The 21,777-nt window shown below is 48.9% G+C and overlaps 1 protein-coding gene across 2 annotated transcripts; it reads left to right on the top strand.

Annotated features, from left to right (window-relative positions):
- The first annotated feature begins 4,585 nt into the window (after positions 1 to 4,585).
- Positions 4,586 to 19,473, top strand: ZBED9 (zinc finger BED-type containing 9). 2 transcript variants are annotated; one of them, XM_044261163.1, is made up of 4 exons: positions 4,586 to 5,471; positions 13,967 to 14,114; positions 14,591 to 16,068; positions 17,337 to 19,473. In XM_044261163.1, the coding sequence occupies exons 1-4, from the start codon at positions 5,052 to 5,054 to the stop codon at positions 19,251 to 19,253; spliced, it is 3,963 nt and encodes a 1,320-aa protein (XP_044117098.1). In that variant the 5' UTR covers positions 4,586 to 5,051; the 3' UTR covers positions 19,254 to 19,473. The 2 variants fall into 2 exon arrangements, with proteins under 2 accessions (XP_044117098.1, XP_044117091.1); XM_044261156.1 differs by having other exon boundaries at positions 13,967 to 14,117.
- Positions 19,474 to 21,777: the final 2,304 nt, after the last annotated feature.

Raw genomic sequence — 21,777 nt, 5'->3', positions numbered from 1 at the left:
ACTCTACTCTGGATACACCTTCTGTACCTAGCTGATTGCCTCCTCAAATTCTGTTAGGTCTCTTCTCTGGAAAAGACATTTTCCCAGGATGTGTCTGTAAGTTCTTTGAAGGAACCATCAAAGAAAAACTGTAGCACATAGAGTTAAAGAGGCTTACGTTAAGACTATTGCAATACAAGACAGAGCTTGAACTCAACTTGGAATACAACTGGGGCAGCTAGGGACGTACAGCGAATGGGCAGGGAAAGAGCCACTGGATGGAAACTTGCTAAAAAAACAAAACCAAAAACACACCAAAAAACCCTCGATTAAATATTTAGTGGAGTAGAAGGTACTTGATTTGATATCAAGGGTAGGGGTTTCCCACCTAAACTGGCTTAGCAGACTCTCGCCCAAACTGGACCCAATGGGGTTCCTTATTACACTGGGCTTGACAGGCCAAGGACAGAGCCTTGTTCAGAAGAAGGCTCAGAAGAGCCTCACTTGTTTGGTGGAGGAGGGAGTCCTTGTCAACACCCTCAGAGAGTCCCCCAGCTTCATAAAGGCACAGGAGAGCCACGGAGCATGTGGGGAACCAGCAGAAGTATGTGTGTGCCCTCCCAGCCCCGTTCATGTTGGGCTGGTTCTGCCTCCCTATGGCACCTGGTCCGTGGCCGCCTCCCCAGGCTTGGGTCCCTCAGGTGCAGACACCCCTCCACCCAGGCCTTTTCCATTGCCTTAATTTAGAGGATTGGAATAAAGTCTGAATTCGTGGATTTGAGTGAAGACAAATGGGTCCTTGATGTCGAATATGACCATAATGATTATATCATTAGATTCTCTTTCAATATTTAAGCCGTATTTCTTCCTTCTGCTACTGTCACTTCCTAAAGTTCCAGGAGGGCAGCTGGAAGTCTGCTTGTGGTACTGAGTTGGGTTTGGTGCGGACGTCAGTGCTGCGTGGCTGAGAGAACCACGGGCCAGAGGTCGTGCTGGTTGGAGGAAGGGCTATAGATGCTTTCCAGACGGGGGAGGCCTCAGCCATTTCGGAAGAGAGCAGACGCTTTGGGGGAGGCCTCGTCATACTGGCATTGAGGAGGTGGAAAGAAGGCAGGACTGCGCCTGCTGTGGCAATAGCCCGAGCAGAAGAGTTTACTTCCCTTTGCAATTGCCCTCACCACAGGCCATGTGAGTGGAGGTACCTTCAAGCTCCCCCAGTGGGAGCCTGAAGAATCTGTTTTCATACCCTTAGTAGCCTTAGTTTGTTACATAATTTCTGTGTAATCAGTGGTAATTAATAATAGGAGCTAATAAATATTTGTAGTCTAATGAATGACTGGAATTGGGGAGAGTGGGACTTGACTTTCTGTAATGAGAACATTAAAATGTTGAAGTAAAAGGAATCTGGAAAAGATCACTGGATTTAAAGGCTGCCTCTTACGATATAGAAGAGATTCATCTGTACAAAACACAGATACCTGTCTTTCCTTTTTTTTTTTTTTTTAAATACCCATCTCTTCCTAATTTAGCTCCTGTCCTGTTGGAAGGAAATCTTTCCTTCCTGTGGCCTGTTTGTCATCATTCTAAAGGTAAACGAGTGTACAGACTTCCTAGGTTAGATCTTTACATCCAACTCTATCCTGTCTACACAGTGAGAATAATGTTCCTCGAGCACATTTTTGTCCCCAAGTCTCAGCTTGGGTGGTTCAGTTGTTGGTGTGAGGACACCCCACCCTGGGCTGCCTGTGTTGGATGGGGCACCGGTCAGGGAGCATCCTGCCACCTCCAGGCTGCCCTCCAGGAATTTGGGATGGGTGGTGGGAATGAGGAGGAAGGGGAGAGGAAAGATGAGTGGTCCTTGTTGCAAGAGTGAGAAATGCCCTGGGCGTGGGGCTTGGCGCCTCTGCCTCTGTGCGGGGCACAGTCTGAGAGCTCCAGGGGACACCTTCGAACCTGGAGATGTTGAAGATGCTGCTTGCCCCAGGAAGGTGAACTTTTGAAAATGGAATTTAATTCCCGGGTTGTTTTGTTGATTCTCATTGGGAAGTTGAATGTTGCTGCACGTTCAGATGTCCCATGTACTCTAAAGTGTAAGATGTGCTTCCTGAGAGGTGGCATCAAGCCAGACTCAACCCAGCTTCAGGGTTCCAAGTCCAGGGTGCTGGCCGCTACTCCACGGACTGACAGCAAAGGTGAATACACCTATCCATAGTCGTGGTTAAATATCTCCTCGGAATAAATGCAGTAACTCCAACCCAGAGGTGAGTCAGTCTTCCCTGGGACCAAGCTGGTAATGAAATGTGATGCTGTGTTGTCGCTGAAGAGGCAATGAGCGAAACAGAACTCAAGGCATTTAGGGCACTCTCCGGTCGGCTTCTGCTGCTATCCTGACTTTGTGAGGTCTGCAGCCCAGGCACCTTAGAGGGCCCTTGTTTAAGAAAAAGAATACAGTTACCAACACAATTAGATACAGCCACTCTAAGGCTTATACAATGTATCTGAGGATAGGCTGCAGGAGAAAGAGGGGGCAGTCTTAACTAATTTCCATTATAATATACCTTGGCCCTTCTATAAAACGCATTTCATCCAGGGCAACCCCTTCCTGGGTCTTGCAAAGGGCCTGTGCAAGTGAGGGGTTTTGATAAATACTTCTCTGAGGGGCTGTTTGGCAATATCTTTCAGAGTGATCTCCCTCAACAATTTTTCTTTAAGTACAAAAAAAAAATTAAAATATTTAAGAATGTTCATTGTAGTATTTGGCAATATCAGAAATCTGAAAATGTGCCCATCCGCTTAATGGAAATAATAGCCAGATACTAAAAAGCCTGGGCTAGAGGTGGGTACCCACATGTTGGCTTGGCAGTTTGGGGAGAGGATTTGCTTTAAATCAAAACCCAGCAATTTCTCAATTGTAATATATAGTATGAGGTAATTTTTACAAGTTTTAATTTGTGAGTTTGTGTATTCATTTTAAATAGATTTGAGAACTCAGTATGAATTTTTCTGAGAAATGGAATTGGAGGATAGAGGAGCTTTTCATTTTTTGCCTTTGCAATATATTTTTTGTTGTTGTCTACAGGTGTGTATCACCTTACATTTTTTTTAAAAAAGATTTTATTTATTTATTTGACAGAGAGAGACACACAAAGAGGGAACACAAGCAGGAGGAGCAGGAGAGGGAGAAGCAGGCTTTCCACCGAGCAGGGAGCTGGGCATAGGCCTCGATCCCACACGACCCTGGGATCATGATCTGAGCCAAAGGCAGCCGCTTAACGCCTGAGCCGCCCAGGAGCCCAGAAACAGAACTGGGGGATAAAGGAGCTTTTTATTTTTTGCCATGTTCACCTTTTCGATATAATTTTTTTTGTTTGTTTACAGGTGTATATCACTGTAGATATTAAAAGTGAAAAACTACCAAAAAATTAACATCCTTCGGTAGAGGGTTTAGAAGTCTTTTTTTAACCCCATGTTGACCGCCTACTGCGCTCAGCGCGGGTGTGATCATAAGGATACAGAAAATGAAAGGGATAGAAGATGGAACCCATTACTGCAAAGATGAGCAGTTGGCTAGGGGGAAACCACGAAAGACAAATGCAACACGTTAACAGTGGCTAGGAAACTGGGGAGGCTCCTTTGAAGATCCGATGATGCTTCTAGGGCACAGAAGCAAAAATCTTATATACAGTTTCATTGGGTTTAGGGACTCACTCAAGACCATTTACAGAATCCAAGGGCAGGAATTTTTAATTTAGAGATGTCCAGAAGAAATGTCCTGATTCTTCAAAGCTTCTTGAATCTGAAATGCCAACATGTGTCATCGGAGGGGACCAAGCAGAAGGAAAGAATGGAGAGGGGCAGCCATCCAGCCATTCAGCAAAGCCTCCTGGGGCTGTGTTGTTCACTGAGGCTGATAACCAGGCCGGGGGCCGGCTGGGGGGTGCGGGGAAGAGGAACCAGGACCGGCACCGCGGAGCTGCGGGGGCTCCCAGGCCTCCCGCGCCGGGCGCCCGCCCAGCCCTTCCCGCTGCGCCCCGCCTTCTCCAGCCGCGCCGTGGCGCGCACCTGCCGTGGCTGCGGAGCGCGCGGCCCCAGGGAGACGCGGCGGGCGGGAGGTCTCCGCGCTCCCGGGCGGGGACTCGCCGTCGCCGGGGAAAGCGCCGCCCTGCGGGTCGGCCGCCGCCCTGCCGGGGAGATGCAGCGAAGACCCAGACGTCTCGGCTCCTCCTCCAGCCCGGCTGGCGGCGCCTGCGGAGGGAGGCGGGGCGCAGCCCGCACCTCGCGGCCGTGCCGTGCGCCGCAGCGTCCGCTGCCCGGGAAGCCCAGAGCGGCCTGGAGCGCGCGGATCGCGCGGCGGAGGGCGGGGGCGCCGGCTCTCCCCAGCGCTGGCTCCGGGGCGCGGCGACGACCACCGAGAGCTCGCACCGCCCGGAGTCCTAGAGCGGACCGGAAGTGCGCGCCGCCGGCGGGGTCGTGCGGGCGGCGGCGGGCGCGTCCGGGACCCGCGGGCGGGGAGGCGCGGGTGTGCGAGCGGCCGCCGGGGTCGGCTCCGGAGCGCCTTGTCCGCGCGGTGGCCGCCCGGCTCCGGGGCGCAGGCGTCATGAGGCCCGCAGTGGCCGCGGGCCCGTCGGGTTTCGGCGTGGCCGGCCCCGGGGCCCGCAGCGCGCCGTCGGGTGCTCGCCGCTTCCGGTCCGCGCGGGGCCGGGCTTCCCGCCGCAGGGACTCGCTCCGGTGACTGCCCAGCACTGTCACGGACTCGCGTCCTCGCGCTCCGCGGCCGCCGTCCGCTGTGCTCACGGAAACGTGCCGAACGGGCGCGGGGGCGGCGCGCACCTGCCGGGACCCCGGGGCGGTGAGACCCCGGGGCGGTGAGACCCGGGTGCGCACCCGTGAGACCCCGGGGCGGTGAGACCCCGGGGCGGTGGGACCCGGGTGCGCACCCGTGAGCCCCCAGGGCGGTGGCACCCCGCGCGCGGTGAGACCCCGTGCGGTGAGACCGGAGTGCGCACCCGTGGGACCCCGGGGCGGTGGGACCCCGGGGCGGTGAGCTGCGCGCTGCGCTGCGGGGTCTCGGGATGGCCACGGCCTCCGGGGTTCTCCCGGCCCTGGGTGGCCGGGCTGCGGCGGAGCGTGGGGAGATTATCAGAGTGAAGGTTAAGGAGGAGGACCACGTGTGGGATCAGGAGTCCTGCCTGCACGAGAATGTGACTGTCACCCGGGAGCTCTGCCGCCTGCGCTTCCGGCAGTTCTGCTACCAGGAGACCCCGGGGCCCCGCGAGGCGCTGAGCCGGCTGCGGGAGCTCTGCCGACGCTGGCTGCGGCCCGAGACGCACAGCAAGGAGCAGATCGTGGAGCTGCTGGTGCTGGAGCAGTTCCTGACCATCCTGCCCGAGGAGCTGCAGGCCTGGGTGCGGGAGCAGCAGCCGGAGAGCGGGGAGCAAGCGGTGGCCGCGCTGGAGGACCTGGAGAGGGAGCTGGACGAGCCTCGACAGCAGGTGAGAGATGGCCGGGCCCCAGCTTCCCCAGAGAGTTTGAGTGTGCGTGAAGTGTGAGGCTTCACTCAGGTGGGTGCATTATTCTGGTCACTGGTGCCGAGAATACATTGGCCCTGTGGATAACAGTGTCGATGTGATAGCTGACCCAGATACGCAGGTGATGTAACCACAGGCGAACCCTGATCTACTGCTTACCAGTAGGCGATGTATTTTATTTAGTGAATGTGAGCTTTAATCTCTTATGGTGAGCTCTTGTGGTGCCCACACCCTAGCTGTATATGAAAACAAAGCAATAAAAGAATGTGAGGAATATCCTCTAGGAGAGACAGGTAGAGAAGAAGCCAAATGTAATAGAATTGTCCAGAAATGGTGAATGAGGAGATTTGGGTTCCATAGTAGGCCCTGTCACTAACGAGCTGTGTCACCTTGGGACCTGTCACACCTTCTCTGGGCTTCAGTGTGTTCATCCGTACAACAGAGAGACTCACATCATCATTTTCTAGATACTTCCCGGTACGTGGAGTAGTTGGCATGCGAAGTGTGTTGAACTCAGCGTTTGGTCTTTCCCCATCACACTAGAGGTTATTTCTAAGAGAGTATGCTTTCGTTTTAGGACCGTAATCATAGACCATTATGGGTATTGCCAGACCCTCAGACGTGTCTCTAGTGATACTGTCCATGCACTGATCTGAGCCCTCGGAAGGTGAGCATTTCAGGTACACAGTCGGAAGCGCTACAGCATGCTTCTCGGAAATGCAAAGCTCTCGTACGAGACCGACACATGGGAACATGAGTCCATGTCATGAAGACGTTGTGCTGACTCGTACACGAAGTTTACCAGCAAGTACGTGTTTTGGGCCGCCGGGTAAGAGCACCTGAAGATAGTGGAATGCAGCCCATTGTGAAGGCCAACAGCACCATGCCAAGGGCCCACTCACCTCCAGACCCTTCCTCTGGGCTCTCATAGTTGCATTCTCGGGTTTGGAAATGCTTATTTGCATGGTTCCCTCCCGTCTTCCTGCATTTTTTGTTAAACTTTTTTGTGTTCCAGAAAATGAGCAGGCACGGGGGTTTACAGGTGCCTCAGGAGGGTGCTGGTGATAAAATTTCTGCTAGTGAGCGTAATGGAAGAAAAGCTTAACCACAGGAAAGCTCAAAATTACAAAGCGCTTTGAAAAGAAAAGGGAAAAACCTGTGACATTGACCGCGCATGCAGGGCTTAAAGGAGTCAGAGGCCGTGCTGGGAAGATAAGGGCAGTCACCTCGCTGGAACCGGGCCAGTGCTACAGAGTTTGCTAGAACAAACGTGAGGAAATGGAAGACAGGAGCCCCTGTCAGGTGTGTGGATGGAGTATAAGATACAGAAGCAGTCAGAGGCAGCCTTTCTCAGAACAAAGAAGGCCTTAGCAGTTGATGAAGACCTTAAGAAAAGACCTTAAAAAAAGTTGGAACTCCTGCAGAAGTGCCTTCATCTGGAAGAAGCAGTGTCTGTTCCGTGACTTCAGGAGCCGCCACGCCTTCCGCCACGTTAAGCTCTCGGTGCGGCTGTGGGTTCTTGTGGGAGAAGTGTAGACGGTTCTCTGGTATTAAGAAAGTTGACTGACGAAGAAGGCTGTACCCAGGATCAGATTCTAACTTTGATGAAACCAGCCTCTATTGGAAGTGGATTCCCTCGAGAGCCTGTGTCCCGAAGGAAGAAACGCACTCTCGAGGGCTGAAGGCCACAGAGATCATCTGGTGTGATGTTGGGTTCAAAGCCGGTGGAGTTGTAAAGCTGAAGCTTGCCGTGAGCACACTGCCCGGCACGAGCTTTGAAAGGGGTCGCAAAGACGAGCCTCCTGTAGCCGTAGCAAGAGAGGCCGCCTGACACATAGATGCTTCTGGTCTTCCAGGTGATGTTTTTGTAGATGGTTTAAAAAGTAACCACAGGAGGAAAAAAAAGTTATGTTTCAAAATTCTTTTGATTCAGGAAATTATAAGCCATCCAAGCCATCCTGCAACAAATCCTGAGCTTTCTTCAAATATTAAAATTCTCTTTTCCCTTCTTAATACAACCTTGGTACTTTAGCCCCTTGCTCAGGGTGTGAGCTCAGCCTTTAAGGCTTATTGCTTAAAGAGAATATTCAAGATGTTTCTTGCACCTACAAGGGGGTGAAATGCATACACAGTTTTTGCATTCTGGAATCAGTTCAACATTAAACTTGCCCTTGAGATTATTGGAGAGGTTTGGAATGACATCACAAAAGCCTGCTTGCTTGCAGGGTAGCATGACGTTCTCCCTGATTCAGTTCGTGATTCCAGAGGCCGTGAGCCTTCTCAAGAGCTGTGAGCTTCCCAAGAGCTTTCCCAAAGCAAAGCACAGCTGTGTCGCTCAGGCGGAGGCTGCTCATCTGATGAGTGGGCGGTGAAGGTATGGGGTGCTGCGGCGGTGCCGTGCGGAAGCCCTTGTTCCGTGGGGGCTGCCTTGCTTGGTCGCTGGGGCACAGCAGGGAGGTGTGGAAGAAGTCGTTTGTGGCTCCGTCACTTTCTGCTTCTGGCAACGGAGTGGGCGTGGCAGCGGGCCAAGGACAATGCGGATCACACGGGCTTCGCACTTCTGTGGAAGCTCCGATTTGGAGCCATAGGAGCTGTGGTTTATGAACGACAGATAATGTTTAAGCAGCACAGACTGGGTATCTGCTGGTCAGTCAGTGCCGGACACGTGAAAACAAGGTGCCGAGCCAGGACTGTTCTGTGTATCTTCTGAAATCAGCACATTTCTTGGCAAGCGAGCAAAGGCTTCCCGGTTGGACTTCCGAAAGCAGTGTCTCCGCCCCCGCTGCACGCTGTCCCCGCACCTCTTTCCGACACGGTAGCAGCCCCTTCGTCAGGCAAAGTCCTGCAGGAAATGTAGCCATTCTTTACAATGTCTTTTCGACTATGTTTTTTTTTTAAAGATTTTTATTTATTTATTTGACAGAGAGAAATCACAAGTAGATGGAGAGGCAGGCAGAGAGAGAGAGAGAAGCAGGCTCCCCGCTGAGCAGAGAGCCCGATGCGGGACTCGATCCCAGGACCCTGAGATCATGACCCGAGCCGAAGGCAGCGGCTTAACCCACTGAGCCACCCAGGTGCCCATCGACTATGTTTTTGATGCTTTTATTTTTACTAGGATTGCTATCGTTTTACGGGCGCTCTGGTGACAAAGTTGTCTAGATGTTCAGTGGTCTGTCCTGCAACTTTATTTTCTCCATAAACCTTGTTATTTTCTGTGCAGCTTTGCAGAATGCATGTTTTCTCGTGCGTTCACATATTCTGCGGTACATGCCTGTCTAAGCAGTCTCTTACCTGTAGCCTGCATATCTTCTCCCTTTGTTTCAAATAAGCCATCTTGGTTTTTCCTGTAAGATGGCCTGTTACTGTAGAATTTTCCTCTTTTCGCTTTGTTGAAAAATGTAGCCGTGGTAGGCCTTGGTACTCGGTCAGTTCTGGGTAATGTTCACATTTGGTAGTTTTTCATACGATTCAGGATTATAGGTATCTCCCTAGTCTTGCAGAATATTGCATTTGCATACATGTTTCTCATTTTTCTTGTTCCTGTGTGATTTCTGGAGGAAGGGGAAATGTCATCGTTGCAGGCATGTTTGGCTGCCCGCTGGACACAGGGGTCCCTGCTTCAGAAAGTTTCTCTCTGCCCCACTTGACGCCACTTGATTTTACAAAACTTGCATTAGTACAGGAATGGCTCCTTTTCAATAAAATGAAAATCCTCTGGATTTCTTCTGGTGAGAAAACAGGAGCGAATGCAGTCCTTTCAGAGGCGAAGCGGCCCTGGCTGAGCTGACAAAGAGGAGGGACTGCTGTGTGCCATTTTGCTTACGGTCCTTTCCAAAGAACTGCTCTGCTCTTGGATGGGGGGGCACCTGTGTCTGTCCTCCCCTCTGCCCTCCTGAAGACACTGATTCTGCCCATGACAGCAGTGTCCCTTCCTAAATGCTTTTCCGGATTTCCTTGTACTTGAGTTGGCTGTGCTGCTTAGCTCTGGCGGGGGGTAGGGGGGTGGGGAATAAGCATGTATTCTGGGAGTTTCTGGGAAGTCTTTTACTTTTCTTATAAAATGCAGCAGATGTGTTCAGTTCTGTATTTTCCCACTTCTGTTTTAAACATAAATGGGGCATCTGGAGTCATCTCAGAAACTTCTTTTTTCAGTTGATGAATTTTGAGAGACTAGGATGACAATATTAGAAACAAAAGTGTTTCTACTCATGGTGATTGCTGATGAATATAAAGTTGTAATCTGTGCATTTTAAAGCATAACATCTCACTAGCTGATGTCTGAATGTTCGTATGGACTATGTTAGCATAGTTCCTAACGTTGTTCCTATGTTAGCATAGGAAATGATGAGATACCACTAATACCTAGTAAAGTGAATGTAATGTTATATAAAAATATTGTATGTATCTTTACACCATAGCGTTGAAAATCTCAGGACAAGGTCAGACGTCCGTGAAAGCATCAATGCCAAACAGTAAGATCCCCCAGCCTTACGTTTTCCCTCTGCCAGATCCAGACGGACTGCATATAGAAACCTCGTATCTGAGTGTATAATGTACTGCAAATCAGTAAGCAAAAGGACACGTGCCCCAATAAAAAAATCAACAAAAGACTTGAACATGCATTGCACAAAAAAAGGATAACTAGCCAGTAAAAGTGTGAAGCAATGACTCAATCTTACTAATCAGAAAAATGCAAATTAAAACAACGTGTGGTACCACTTTATTCCAACCGGCGTGGAGTAAAAGTGCTGACGTGACCAAATTTTGGTAAGGACGTTGAGCCGCTTTCCGAATGCTTATGTCCTGGTAAGATAAGTTGTTTACCACTTTGGAAATACGTACCACGTCTAACCATGCTCTGATCTAACAATCCTAGTCCCAGGTATGTGTCTAAAAGAGACACTTTCGAAGACACGTAAAATAATGGTCGTAGCAGCATTATTATAATTGCCAGAGACTCTGAACAACTGAAATGATTACTAGAAATGGGACGGGGGAACGTAGTTACAGAGTGTTTGTACCGTCGGATACTATACAACAGTGAAAATAAATGGACGACTACGTTGGCAGTGTGGATGCGTTTCACAAACATGATGTTGAACAAAGAAGCCGACAAAAATAAATGCACATTGTATGATTTTGTTTATATAAAGTGCAGAAAGCAAAATGCCTCTGTGGGGATCCGTGTCAGAGTAGGACTTACTTTGGGGGGAGAGGGTGTGGCCCAGGTAGCCTTCTGAGAGGCTGATCGTGTTCTAGTGGTTTACTTTGTGGTAGATCATCGAGCTCTACGCTTCTGAGCTCTGTGTTTTCCTAAGCATATAATACTCCAACTAAAAACTGGATTAATTACGAGGTGGCTGAGCAGCCGACCCTTGACCTCCGGGTGCTGAGGTCAAGCCCCATGTGGGCCCCGCGCAGAGCGTGCAGGCTGCTGGACAGTCTCTCCCTCTGCCCCTCCCCATATCACATGCACGCGCTCTCTTTCTCTGAAATACGTCTTTAAAAATTGTATTAATTAAAAGATTTTTATCCCATCGTGATGTCTCCTGTACGATGGTCTAGGGTACTTGACTAAATGCACATTTTTAGTTTCATGGGTCATGTGAATGAGGAATTTTTTGTAAAGGGAAGACCTGGGGAGGGAAATGTTCAGAATTAACTGAGTTTGCAAATGCCCCCCCAAAGGAGGAGCTGGCTTTTCCTTGGGTTTTGCAGGTGAGATGCAGAGTGTGGGTAACACGCCGGGGGTACGGCAGAGCGCGGATTGGTGAGGTCCCCACACTGGGTTCCGTTCCGATAGAGCGGACGTTGTCTTTGTTTAGGCTTCCAGAACATTTGGCGAGGCAGCCTGTGGACGCTTGCGCCGACCGCACTGGGGCTTCCGCCGACCGCACTGGGGCTTCCGCAAGGCTGCTGTGCGAGAAAGCAGGCTTGGCCCGAGCGTGTGGTGGCCAGGCCGCCCCCCCGAAAGGAGCCCACCCCGAGAGGCCGAGCGGCGTGTTTGGTGTTCTTGTCACTGTGAGGTCTATTAGGTAAATACAAACGAGAGTTTCTCGTTTGGAGATGACAGCTTGCTTTTTTTTTTTAAAGTAACTTTCATTCTTGTTTTTTTTAAGACTTCTATTTATTTGTGAGAGCGAGCGAGCGCACACATGCACAAGCAGGGGAGCAGCAGGCAGAGGGAGAAGCAGGTTGCACGCTGAGTAGGGAGCCTACGTGGGACTCGATCCCAGGCCCCGGGATCATGACCTGAGCTGAAGGCAGATGCTTAACTGACTGAGCCCGCAAGGTGTCCCCCAAAATGGCTTCTTATGGGCGTGGGGGTGGAGTAGAAAAGGAGCAAGACTTCTATGAATATAGATTTTGATTTTTCCCATAGCATGTAAAAGTTTTAAATATTTAATAAGCAGTGTTACATTCAAAATGATTAAACAAAGACAGAAACAGAATCACTCAACCGTGTACCAAATTAATAACTAACAGCAAAACAGTAACTCGGGGGACTTGGGCACCGTGTTCTGACTATGTGCTCTTAGTGCAGTGCTGTGTGTGGGCACAGGAAGCCCCAGAGTGATTTTGTAGGGGTGTTGTTGGGAGGCTTCCACAACCCAAAGCACTGTAATTCTGAAACTTCTGTGCTTATTGTAGGTCACAGTAAATGAGTAGATGCAAACAGTGGATTGAACTGGGTGGTGTCTGTTTCACTGTGGGAGAAGAATATGTTAAAATGGAGTATGGAAAGCTGAAGTGTGGTGTTGAAATGGAATTGAATTCATGATAACCTACAAATGCCCTTACCAGCTCTGTCCGCGGCAGGGCCGGGAGGGGGCGGTGCACCGGAACAGTGAGCCCTGCCGCCGCTCAGCCTGTTACCAGCACTGTGGCTCGGGAATGAAGCGAGCCTCCTTGGGGAGACAGTTGAGACTAGATCCAGGACCGGGGAAATGCCGAGTGGCCGTATGTGTTGTTCTGGAAAGCACAGATGTGCTGAAAACAGGAGTGGGGTCATGGGCCAAGGATGCAGGACCCTGATGAATGGGACATGGGGAGTGGAGTGGGAGACAGTTTAAGGTCGACGTGAGTGAGGATGCAGTGGGCTACAAAATAAGTCTGCACGGATGTTTAAGATGAGAGACAGGGCACCTGGGCGGCCCCGTTGGGTAAGTGTCCGACTCGCGCTTTTGGCTCAGGCCATGACTGACCTTAGGGTCATGAGACGAAGCGCCCCCCACCCTCCCCCCCGCAGGCTCTGCTCTGAGCATGGAGCCTGCTGAAGATTCTTTCTCCCTCCCTCTCCCCTGCCCCATGCAGTGAGCACGCCTGCTCTCCCTCCCTGACAGAGACAGACAGACAGACAGAAACCTCTTTATAGAAGATTGCTAGCTAGTAAATGTAGAAGGAATTGTAAAGGCAGGCAGTCACCATTATGCAACCCCCAGTATAAAAATGCACCAGAATTATCAGAGAATGCTAAAACCATTGGGGAATAGCTATTTACATAATTCTACACTATGACCCCGCAGCTGACTTACTGATTACAGTGGGAAACGTGAATGGATAGAGCTGGAGGCCACTACCTGAGCTAAGTGACCAAGGTCCCCATTATCCATAATGCAGTAACTCGACAGTGTGTGCCATGACATGCCGCAGCAGCACACAGCACTTATCTGGTATTCTTCCAGAAATCACCCACCAGAGTCCACGTGCGAAGGAAGAGTAAGACGGATCCCGGTGTGGAGATTCTGTGACATAACTGGCTCTGACTTTTCAAAAATCAAATGTCATAAAAAGGCAGGAAACTATTTTATATTAAAAGAACCAAAAGGTACAATAACCAAAAACAATATATAAATATTGTCTCACAGAGTTAAAAAAACCACAAAATATATTTTGGGGACAGTTAGGGAAATTTAATTACAAACCATGTATGAGATGATTAGTGTAAGGAGAAGATAATGTTTTCTTTTTCACCCAACCCAGTGATCCAAAATGATTGGCTTCTTTCCCCATCCATACGCTGGGGTAGTGTTTTCCACATTTATTCTAAAACAACTGGCAGATTCCTTTTTGGGTTGAATAGCTCATTAGTAACTCTTAGGTAACTTGCATAGCCTCGCCCCAAATATTTATTTTTAATTGCGCATACTGAAATCCATTCACAGCTTGCTTTTAATTATCACGATTTGGGGAGGGTTCCTTTCATGAGTTTCTGTTGTTATCCCCCCAACAGAAACCACAGGGATGAGTAGCAACTTCTGTCCAGTGGGGACGGTTGCTGTTGTATAGCTCTGGCTTTGTCAGTCCCAGAATTTTTCTCTCTTCCTCTTCCCTCTTTGATTCCTCTTAAGAATCCAGTGAAGACTTTTTTCTTCTTACATTCTGTTTCAGTAGAAGAATGTTCTGAGGTTTGTGCAATGATCACATTATAATTTCCAGATGTACCTGTTTGTCCTCAGGTCCCACAGAGCACAGATGGGCCAGAAATTCCTGTGGAGGAATTGACTCCTGTGGAGACCGCGAAGGAGTCCTTCGGTGCCCAGCTCCAGCGTGTGGAAGACGGAATGGAATGTGACTCTCCAGAGCCACACCAGTCACCGCAGGACAGTGGTGAGGGGCTCCCTACTCAGCGGGGAGTCTGCTTCTCTCTCTGCCCCTCCCCTGGCTTGTGCTCTCTCTTTCTCTCTCTCTTTTTCTCCCATTCAAATAAATAAATAAATCTTTAAAAAATCCATTGCTGTATTGCTGAGGCTTTTCTAGCCATTTGTTAGTAAATAAATAACATCAATTTACTTCTTATTTTACATAAAACAGTGCTTTACTTCAGGCTAATCCCAGGTACTACTCTGGAACATCACATCGTGGCTTTCTGCTCTTTACTCTGTCACAACTGTTTGTTCCTGGCAGGGGTTCCTCGTTTACCTTCTGTTGCTCCAAGGCTAGACTTGAACCAAACCGTGTTCCCCCAACTTTTGTGCTCAGAGCCTCTCTTCCTACCCCAGACTCTAGTGGCTACTTGGGCAGTATATATATTTCAAATTACATTCCCAAATATTCTAACAGGTTTTTTCTTTATATTGTAGGGTCATTCTTGTGGCTTTCCATGATGTCTCAAAGCATGGGTGATGATAACCCCAGTAGTTTAGACACTAATGAACCAGAAATTGAACCAGAAAACATGAGAGAGAAGTTCTTCAGAAGCTTAGCAGTGTTACTGGAAAACAAAAGTAATAATACCAAGATATTTTCTAAAGCAAAGTACTGTCAGTTAATAAGGGAAGTGAAAGAGGCAAAAGCGAAGTCAAGAAAGGAATCTGTAGACTATCGTCGCTTAGCTAGATTTGATGTGATCTTCGTACAAGGAAATGAGAAGCTGATTGAGGCTGCAAATGGGGAAACAGACCAAGTGCGGTATTACTTACACAGCGAGGAGTTATTTGACATTCTGCATGATACCCATCTCAGCATTGGACATGGCGGGCGTACCCGCATGGAGAAAGAGTTACAAGCAAAATACAGGAACATCACAAAGGAAGTTATAATGCTATACCTGACACTCTGTGGAGCATGCCAGCAGAAAAATGCGAAACTCAAGAAAGTTCTCACATCAAAGCCAATGAAGGAAGTGAATTCGAGATGCCAAGTGGATCTTATAGACATGCAGTTGAATCCCGATGGGGAGTATAAATTTATTATGCACTATCAAGACCTTCGTACAAAGTTGAGTTTCTTGCGGTCACTAAAATCTAAAAAGCCTAAGGAAGTTGCACATGCTCTTTTAGATATTTTTACAATTACTGGAGCTCCCAGTGTCCTACAGTCTGACAATGGGAGGGAATTTTCAAGCCAGGTTGTCAGTGAACTCAGTAATATTTGGCCAGAATTAAAAATTGTCCATGGGAAGCCTCTACCCTGTCAAAGCCAAAGTTCTGTGAATCAAACTAACGAGGATATCCAAACTAGGATTCTTTCCTGGATGCAAACTCACCAGTCATCACATTGGGCTGAATTTTTGTGGTTCATTCAGATGACCCAGAATCAGCCCTATCACCGAGGCATGCAGCAGACTCCACATGAAGGCACCTGGAGCTCTGAAGCTCAACTAGGCCTGTGTCATTCCCAGTTACCCGAAGACCTTCCTGCTAGCCTGAGTCCAGAAAACGGATCCGAACGAAGTGCGGCAGGAGCACAGCGTGCAGAGACATTGGAGACTGGCACGGACAGCAGTGACCTTGAAGAACATCTTTCTGCTCCTCCCACCGGGGCCGTGAGGAAGCCTCCTGAAAACAGACTAAGATTCGTACCCCGTGTGGTGTGTGAGAAGGAGTGCTCGGGGGCTCATCGTTGCGTATCGTGTGATGGAAGCGTCCATGCGGTCTGCGGAGCGCCCCGTCAGCAGGACCCCGAGGGCTGTCATCACAGAATGACGTGCAGCCTCTGCTGCGAGACCACGACAATGAAAAGAAAGCTTGACGAGACCCAAAGAAGTTTGACCGGTCAGCCTTTCAAGATGCGGAAGCCGTCAGAGACACCATTTCCCTCAGACGACGTCGGAGACTGGGTAAGAGTCCGAGCATCTGCAGCAGATCAGGGCAGGGAAGAGCTTCGTTACCGCCCCTGTGCTCGCAGGGGAGGGTGTTTGGGCATGCTGGAGACGCTGAAGCACACGTGGCCGACTTGATTTTGTTTTCTCCAGAGAGAGAAACCCCATTACTGTTAGTGCGCCAGCCCCCCAATGCCTTTTTGCAGGTTGGAAGTTACGACCTTGAATCCTGCGTGGAATGCTGTCTGGGGTTATAATAGTATCTCTTGTACTCTTTCTGGTATCAGGCATTTCCTGGGGGGCGAGGTAGGAAAGCTAAGGGTGCGTTTCTCCAGGAGGATGAATGTGGGAAAAGCAGGACTTGACTTTGTTGTAATTGTATGTGAGTTTGGGTGGGGAGGTAAGCTAGGAAAGGGCTTCTCAGGGCAAGTGAAGAAGTATTTACGGGGAGGGGTGATCAGTTTGATAGTGAGGAATTATATGAGACATGAGATTGTGAGATGTTTGTGTTGAGAAAAGCTGTTTACAGATTTAAATGGAGAGCATGAGATAAGGCCAAAGAGATGTGTTTGAAATCAGCAGGTTTTATAAAGTAGAGTTACTGTGTGTGGAGTTTAGAGTTTCCAAATATAGAGGCTAGCCATGATTTGGGCCAGTGGTGCCTGGAGTGTGATCTTCAGACCAGCTCTGGTCTGCACACGGTTTCTCCTAGTTCAGAGTGGTAAGTACATTAAGGAGGAGTTAGAACCATTCGACGTTGCTGTAGCACCCAGGCATATGATTCCTGAACTCGTGATTTTTTTTTTTAATATTTAATTTATTTATTTGACAGACAGAGATCACAAGTAGGCAGAGAGGCAGGCAGAGAGAGATGGGGGAGGAAGCAGGCTCCCCGCCGAACAGAGAGCCCGACGCGGGGCTCGATCCCAGAACCCCGGGACCATGACCTGAGCCGAAGACAGAGGCTTTAACCCACTGAGCCACCCAGGCGCCCCTGAACTCGTGATTTTGAATAGAACACGGGTGGGTTTGGGGGTCACTGACCTCTTGGGGCCAGTCCTCATGCTGGGAGATGCACAAGGTCAGGCACCGTGACAGCATGTGATGTCTGATGGCCAGTCTGTCTGCCGTAACTTGGAAACATGTAAACCTTTATTTACCTTCATAATTTAATTTTAAAACCATTTTTAAGTTTTTAATCAAGCCTAGTTTTTAATCTGTAGTTTGTTACCAGAAAAAGGAGGAAAGTAAAATTTGTATTATTTATTTTTAATCCTAATTTGCAGATGGCGAAACAAGCCTCACTGGACTTTTTTGTCAAGAAAAAACATACCTTTTCTGAATATAGCAGCCGTAGTAAGAGAAATGGTAACAATGGAAGTCGCCCAGAGCAGGGGAAAACCAGAAGAGTTCACACAAGTTTCACTCGGAAGTATGACCCCTCGTATATTGAGTTCGGGTTTGTAGCCATAATCGACGGTGCAGTGCTAAAGCCGCAGTGCATTATTTGTGGAGATATCCTCGCCAACGAAGCCATGAAACCATCAAAGCTGAAGCGGCACTTGTATTCAAAACATAAAGAGATAAGTTCACAACCGAAAGAATTCTTCGAGAGAAAGAGTAATGAATTAAAGAGCCAGCCGAAGCCGGTGCTGAGTGTTTCTCACATAAACATCAGTGCCCTACGGGCGTCCTACAAGGTGGCGCTCCCGGTGGCCAAGTCTAAGACGCCGTACACGATCGCAGAGACGCTCGTGAAAGACTGCATCAGAGAGGTCTGCCTGGAGATGCTGGGCGAGTCCGCGGCCCAGAAGGTGGCCCAGGTGCCGCTTTCCAACGACACCATAGCCCGGCGCATTCAGGAGCTGGCGAGCGACATGGAGGACCAACTTGTAGAGCAAATAAAAGAAGCAAAGTACTTTTCGTTGCAGCTTGATGAATGCAGAGACGTTGCTAACCTGGTCATTCTTCTGGTGTATGTACGGTTCGAACATGATGGTGATATCAAGGAAGAATTCTTCTTTTCAGCCTCTTTACCGACAAACACGACTAGCGTGGAGCTGTATGAAGCTGTGAAGAACTACGTCGTCAACAAGTGTGGTCTGGAGTTCAGGTTTTGTGTGGGGGTGTGTTCTGATGGCGCGGCCTCCATGACAGGGCCGTGCTCCGAGGTGGTGACCCTGATCAAGGAGCTGGCCCCGGAGTGCAAAGTGACACATTGCTTCATTCATCGAGAAAGTCTGGCCATGAGAAAGGTGTCAGCGGAGCTAAACAGTGTGCTCACTGACACTGTAAGAATCGTGAATTATGTCAAGTCTAGCGCGTTCAATTCCAGGCTGTTCTCTCTGTTGTGCGACAACATGGAAGCTGACCACAAGCAGCTGTTGCTGCACGCTGAGATGCGGTGGTTGTCTCGGGGAAAGGTTCTGTCGAGAATGTTTGAAATACGAAATGAACTCTTAGTGTTTCTGCAAAGCAAGAAGCCAGTTTGGTCCCAGCTTTTCAGAGATGTGAATTGGACAGCCAGACTTGCTTATTTATCTGATATATTCAGTATTTTTAATGATCTTAATGTTTCCATGCAAGGGAAGAATGCAACCTGTTTTTCAATGGCTGACAAGATTGAAGGACAAAAGCAGAAGTTAGAAGCCTGGAAAAACAGAGTTTCTGCAGATTGTTATGACATGTTCCATAATTTAACAACAGTAATCCAGGAAGTAGGTAATGACCTTGATGTTGTCCATCTGCGGAAAGTTATCAGTGAACATCTTACGAATCTGTTGGATTGTTTGGAATTGTATTTTCCTTCAAAAGAAGATCCGCGTGTGGGAAACTCGTGGATCCAAAATCCATTTCTTCCACCAAAAGATAATTTAAATTTAACTGTAACCCTCCAGGATAACTTGTTGAAGCTGGCTACTGATGAAGGATTGAAAACGAATTTTGAAAATACAGCATCGCTTGCTTCATTTTGGATAAAAGTTAAAAATGAGTATCCTGAACTTGCTGAGGTTGCTTTAAAATCCCTCCTTCTGTTCCCCTCAACATCCCTCTGCGAGACCGGGTTCTCTACTCTAAGCGTTATTAGAACAAAACACAGGAACAGTTTGAATATCCATTATCCCCTGAGAGTAGCGTTGTCATCGATCCAGCCCAGGTTAGACAAATTAACAAGCAAGAAGCAAGCTCACTTATCCCATTAAGCACGTGAAGGTGTCCGGGAAGATCATGCACCTATAATCACAGAACAGGAAAAGCTACGATTAAAATAACAGTCTCTGTATAAATTGTCTATATGTACACTTTCAGTTAAATGTATAGTTTTTATAATTTTTTATTCTTTCTTATATTTGTTATATTTATTAAAATGTAACTTTAAATCTCTTGCTTCTCCTATTAAAAAATTTGGTCCTGTCTTTCGTACGCCTTTGTCACTGTTGTGTTTCCTCGGGGTGTTCAGATTGTAGGACAGCTTCAGGCTGGCAGTGATTTCTTGGAGATGGTGTCTCTGCCTACTGACAAGGGAACTCGGGGCTGGAATCAGACTCGGAATGCCGGGGTCGGGGCGGGGGGGGGGGCGGGCTTGTGCAGCTGGTCCTGGGGGAAGCTGACATGAAGGTTCCTCCGTAGGTGTGTGCTTAGCCAGTGTGGCTAAGGTGGGGAAGCACTTCCTCGTCACGGTGTCATGGCTTTGGACTCAGCGTTGGTTCGTTCCGATGTCGTCACAGTCGGGAAGCGGGCCGCAGTGAGGAGCTGAGGTCGGGTACAGATCTCGAGACTTGGCTTGAGCCGATCGCTGTAAGGTTTTGTGGGACAAAGCCAGGTACTGGCTCTGATGTAACAACCTCTACCGCGCAGAGACGGTCCTGGATATGCCACACACCTGCACTCGCTCGGAAAGCGGAATTGCTTTCCCTCTGCCTTTCTTTTTTAGGAATATTTGTCTTTCATCCGTTTCTTCCTCCGCGTGTCTAATTGTCTTACTGTACATTTTTTTCTTCAACGTCTTCTGGGCTATAGTTTGCATGAAGACGTGAACTGGATGACTCGTGATGCCGTAAGTCAGAGGTAGGACGCTTTTCTGCCCAGTGTCTGCTGGTTCGCAGTGAGTTCCCGTGTCGTGGACACGTGTGTGCGTATTCCCATGCGCACGTGTGACTTCGGTGTTTGTCCCATTTATCAGGACGGGCGCATTGCTCTAAAATTGTATTTATAGTCATTGATGTGTAGCAGGATGTCGTGTTGACTCTTCCTCTTACTCAAAGGATGGCAATGAGAGGGGCCAGAGATGGGTCAAGGAGATACCGAGTACCCCCTATTCCCAAGAACGGTTGGCATGCTTCGACCCCGAAGCCTCCTGCCTCTCTCGCAAGTAGAGCGCACAGACACACCTCCCAGTGTCAGAAGCCACCTGTAAGTGACGCCTTCAGGAAGAGGGCACTTGCTATTCCACTTCCAGACTGGGTGCTAGTCTAGCCAGGGGATGTGCTCACCGGCTCTGTGACCTCGCGAGCAGGAAGAAGAAGCTGGAGAGAGGTGTTTCGACCTGCAGGAGATTGGCCCACGGTCCCACAGTTTGGGACAAAGATGGGTCCGGTGACATCCAGGAATGTAGGTCTGAGTCCTCTGCTAGTGTTCCAGCCGCGAAGACGGTCCTCCGGCCAGGAGAGCTCGCCAGCAAAGGCTGCTGATCTTTATAGCTGCTGGCACGTGAAGGATGTGAAGGAGGGGAAGCTGAAGGTAAATTATCCTCTAGACACACATTTGTGGGCAAAGCCCCCACAGACGTCCTGAGAAAGTCTCTTACGTTCCCCATAAGAAAGCTAGAATTCCAGGGTTTAATCATGTTAGTAATTTACACTTCGTGTGTGTGCACGTGTGTTCACACTGACACCTTCAGCCGAACCCCGGCCTCGTCGCGGGCTTTGTCGTCATGAGCTGGGCTGAGTTTGGGGAAAGCAGGTTACAAGAGGGATGTGCAGTGACAGCTCAGCATCATGTCCTGAATAAGAGCTTGCAGGAGGTCTTTCCTGGTGTTTACCAAGATAGAGCATTCTGAACGCTCAGAAACTATGGAGTTCGGTAATACATATTTTTAATTATAGGCCTTACTACAAATAAGAGCTTTGTTTTTTGTTTATTTGCTTGAGAGAGATCAGCAGGGGGGCCGGGCAGGGTGGGGAGGGAGAGTCCTAAGCAGAGTCAGCCAAGCGCAGAGCCTGATGCAGGGCTCAACCTCACAACCCTGAGGTCATGACCTGAGCCAGAACCAAGAGTCAGACGCTCAGCTGACGGAGCCACCCAGACGCCCCTGCATTAGAAATTATGACGATGAAATAAAAACCTATTTGCTGGTTCAACGAACATACTATGTGCTTTGTATTCTCATATACTTAAGTTGAATTTACTATCAGTTTATATTATTGTTGGTTATTATTGATACAATTATGATTTTAGTTAATTAAGCCTTGGGTTCATTAAAAAATATAAAAGGGAAAGAGCCTCAGGCCATTATGGACTGTATGACTTTTTTTTTTTTAAAGATTTTATTTATTTATTTGACACAGAGAGAGATCACAAGTAAGCAGAGCGGCAGGGAAGCAGGCTCCCCAGTGAGCAGAGAGCAGAGAGCCCGATGCGGAGCTCAATCCCAGGACCCCGAGATCAGGACCCAAGCTGAAGGCAGAGGCTCAACCCTCTGAGCCACCTGGCACCCCGGACTGCATG

The sequence above is a fragment of the Neovison vison genome, chromosome 1 (assembly GCF_020171115.1).
Source record: "Neovison vison isolate M4711 chromosome 1, ASM_NN_V1, whole genome shotgun sequence".
NCBI classification, from domain to species: domain Eukaryota; kingdom Metazoa; phylum Chordata; class Mammalia; order Carnivora; family Mustelidae; genus Neogale; species Neogale vison.
The sequence above is the reverse complement of the archived record's forward strand: the minus strand, read 5'-3'. Positions and strand labels throughout refer to the sequence as shown.

Bases quoted from the DNA above. Each gene is read 5' to 3' on its own strand.
- ZBED9 (XM_044261156.1), top strand. From the start codon at position 5,052: ATGGCCACGGCCTCCGGGGTTCTCCCGGCCCTGGGTGGCCGGGCTGCG. The intron at 5,472-13,966 runs GTGAGAGATGGC...GTTTGTCCTCAG, and splicing joins TGGACGAGCCTCGACAGCAG to GTCCCACAGAGCACAGATGG. The intron at 14,118-14,590 runs GTGAGGGGCTCC...TTTATATTGTAG, and splicing joins CCAGTCACCGCAGGACAGTG to GGTCATTCTTGTGGCTTTCC.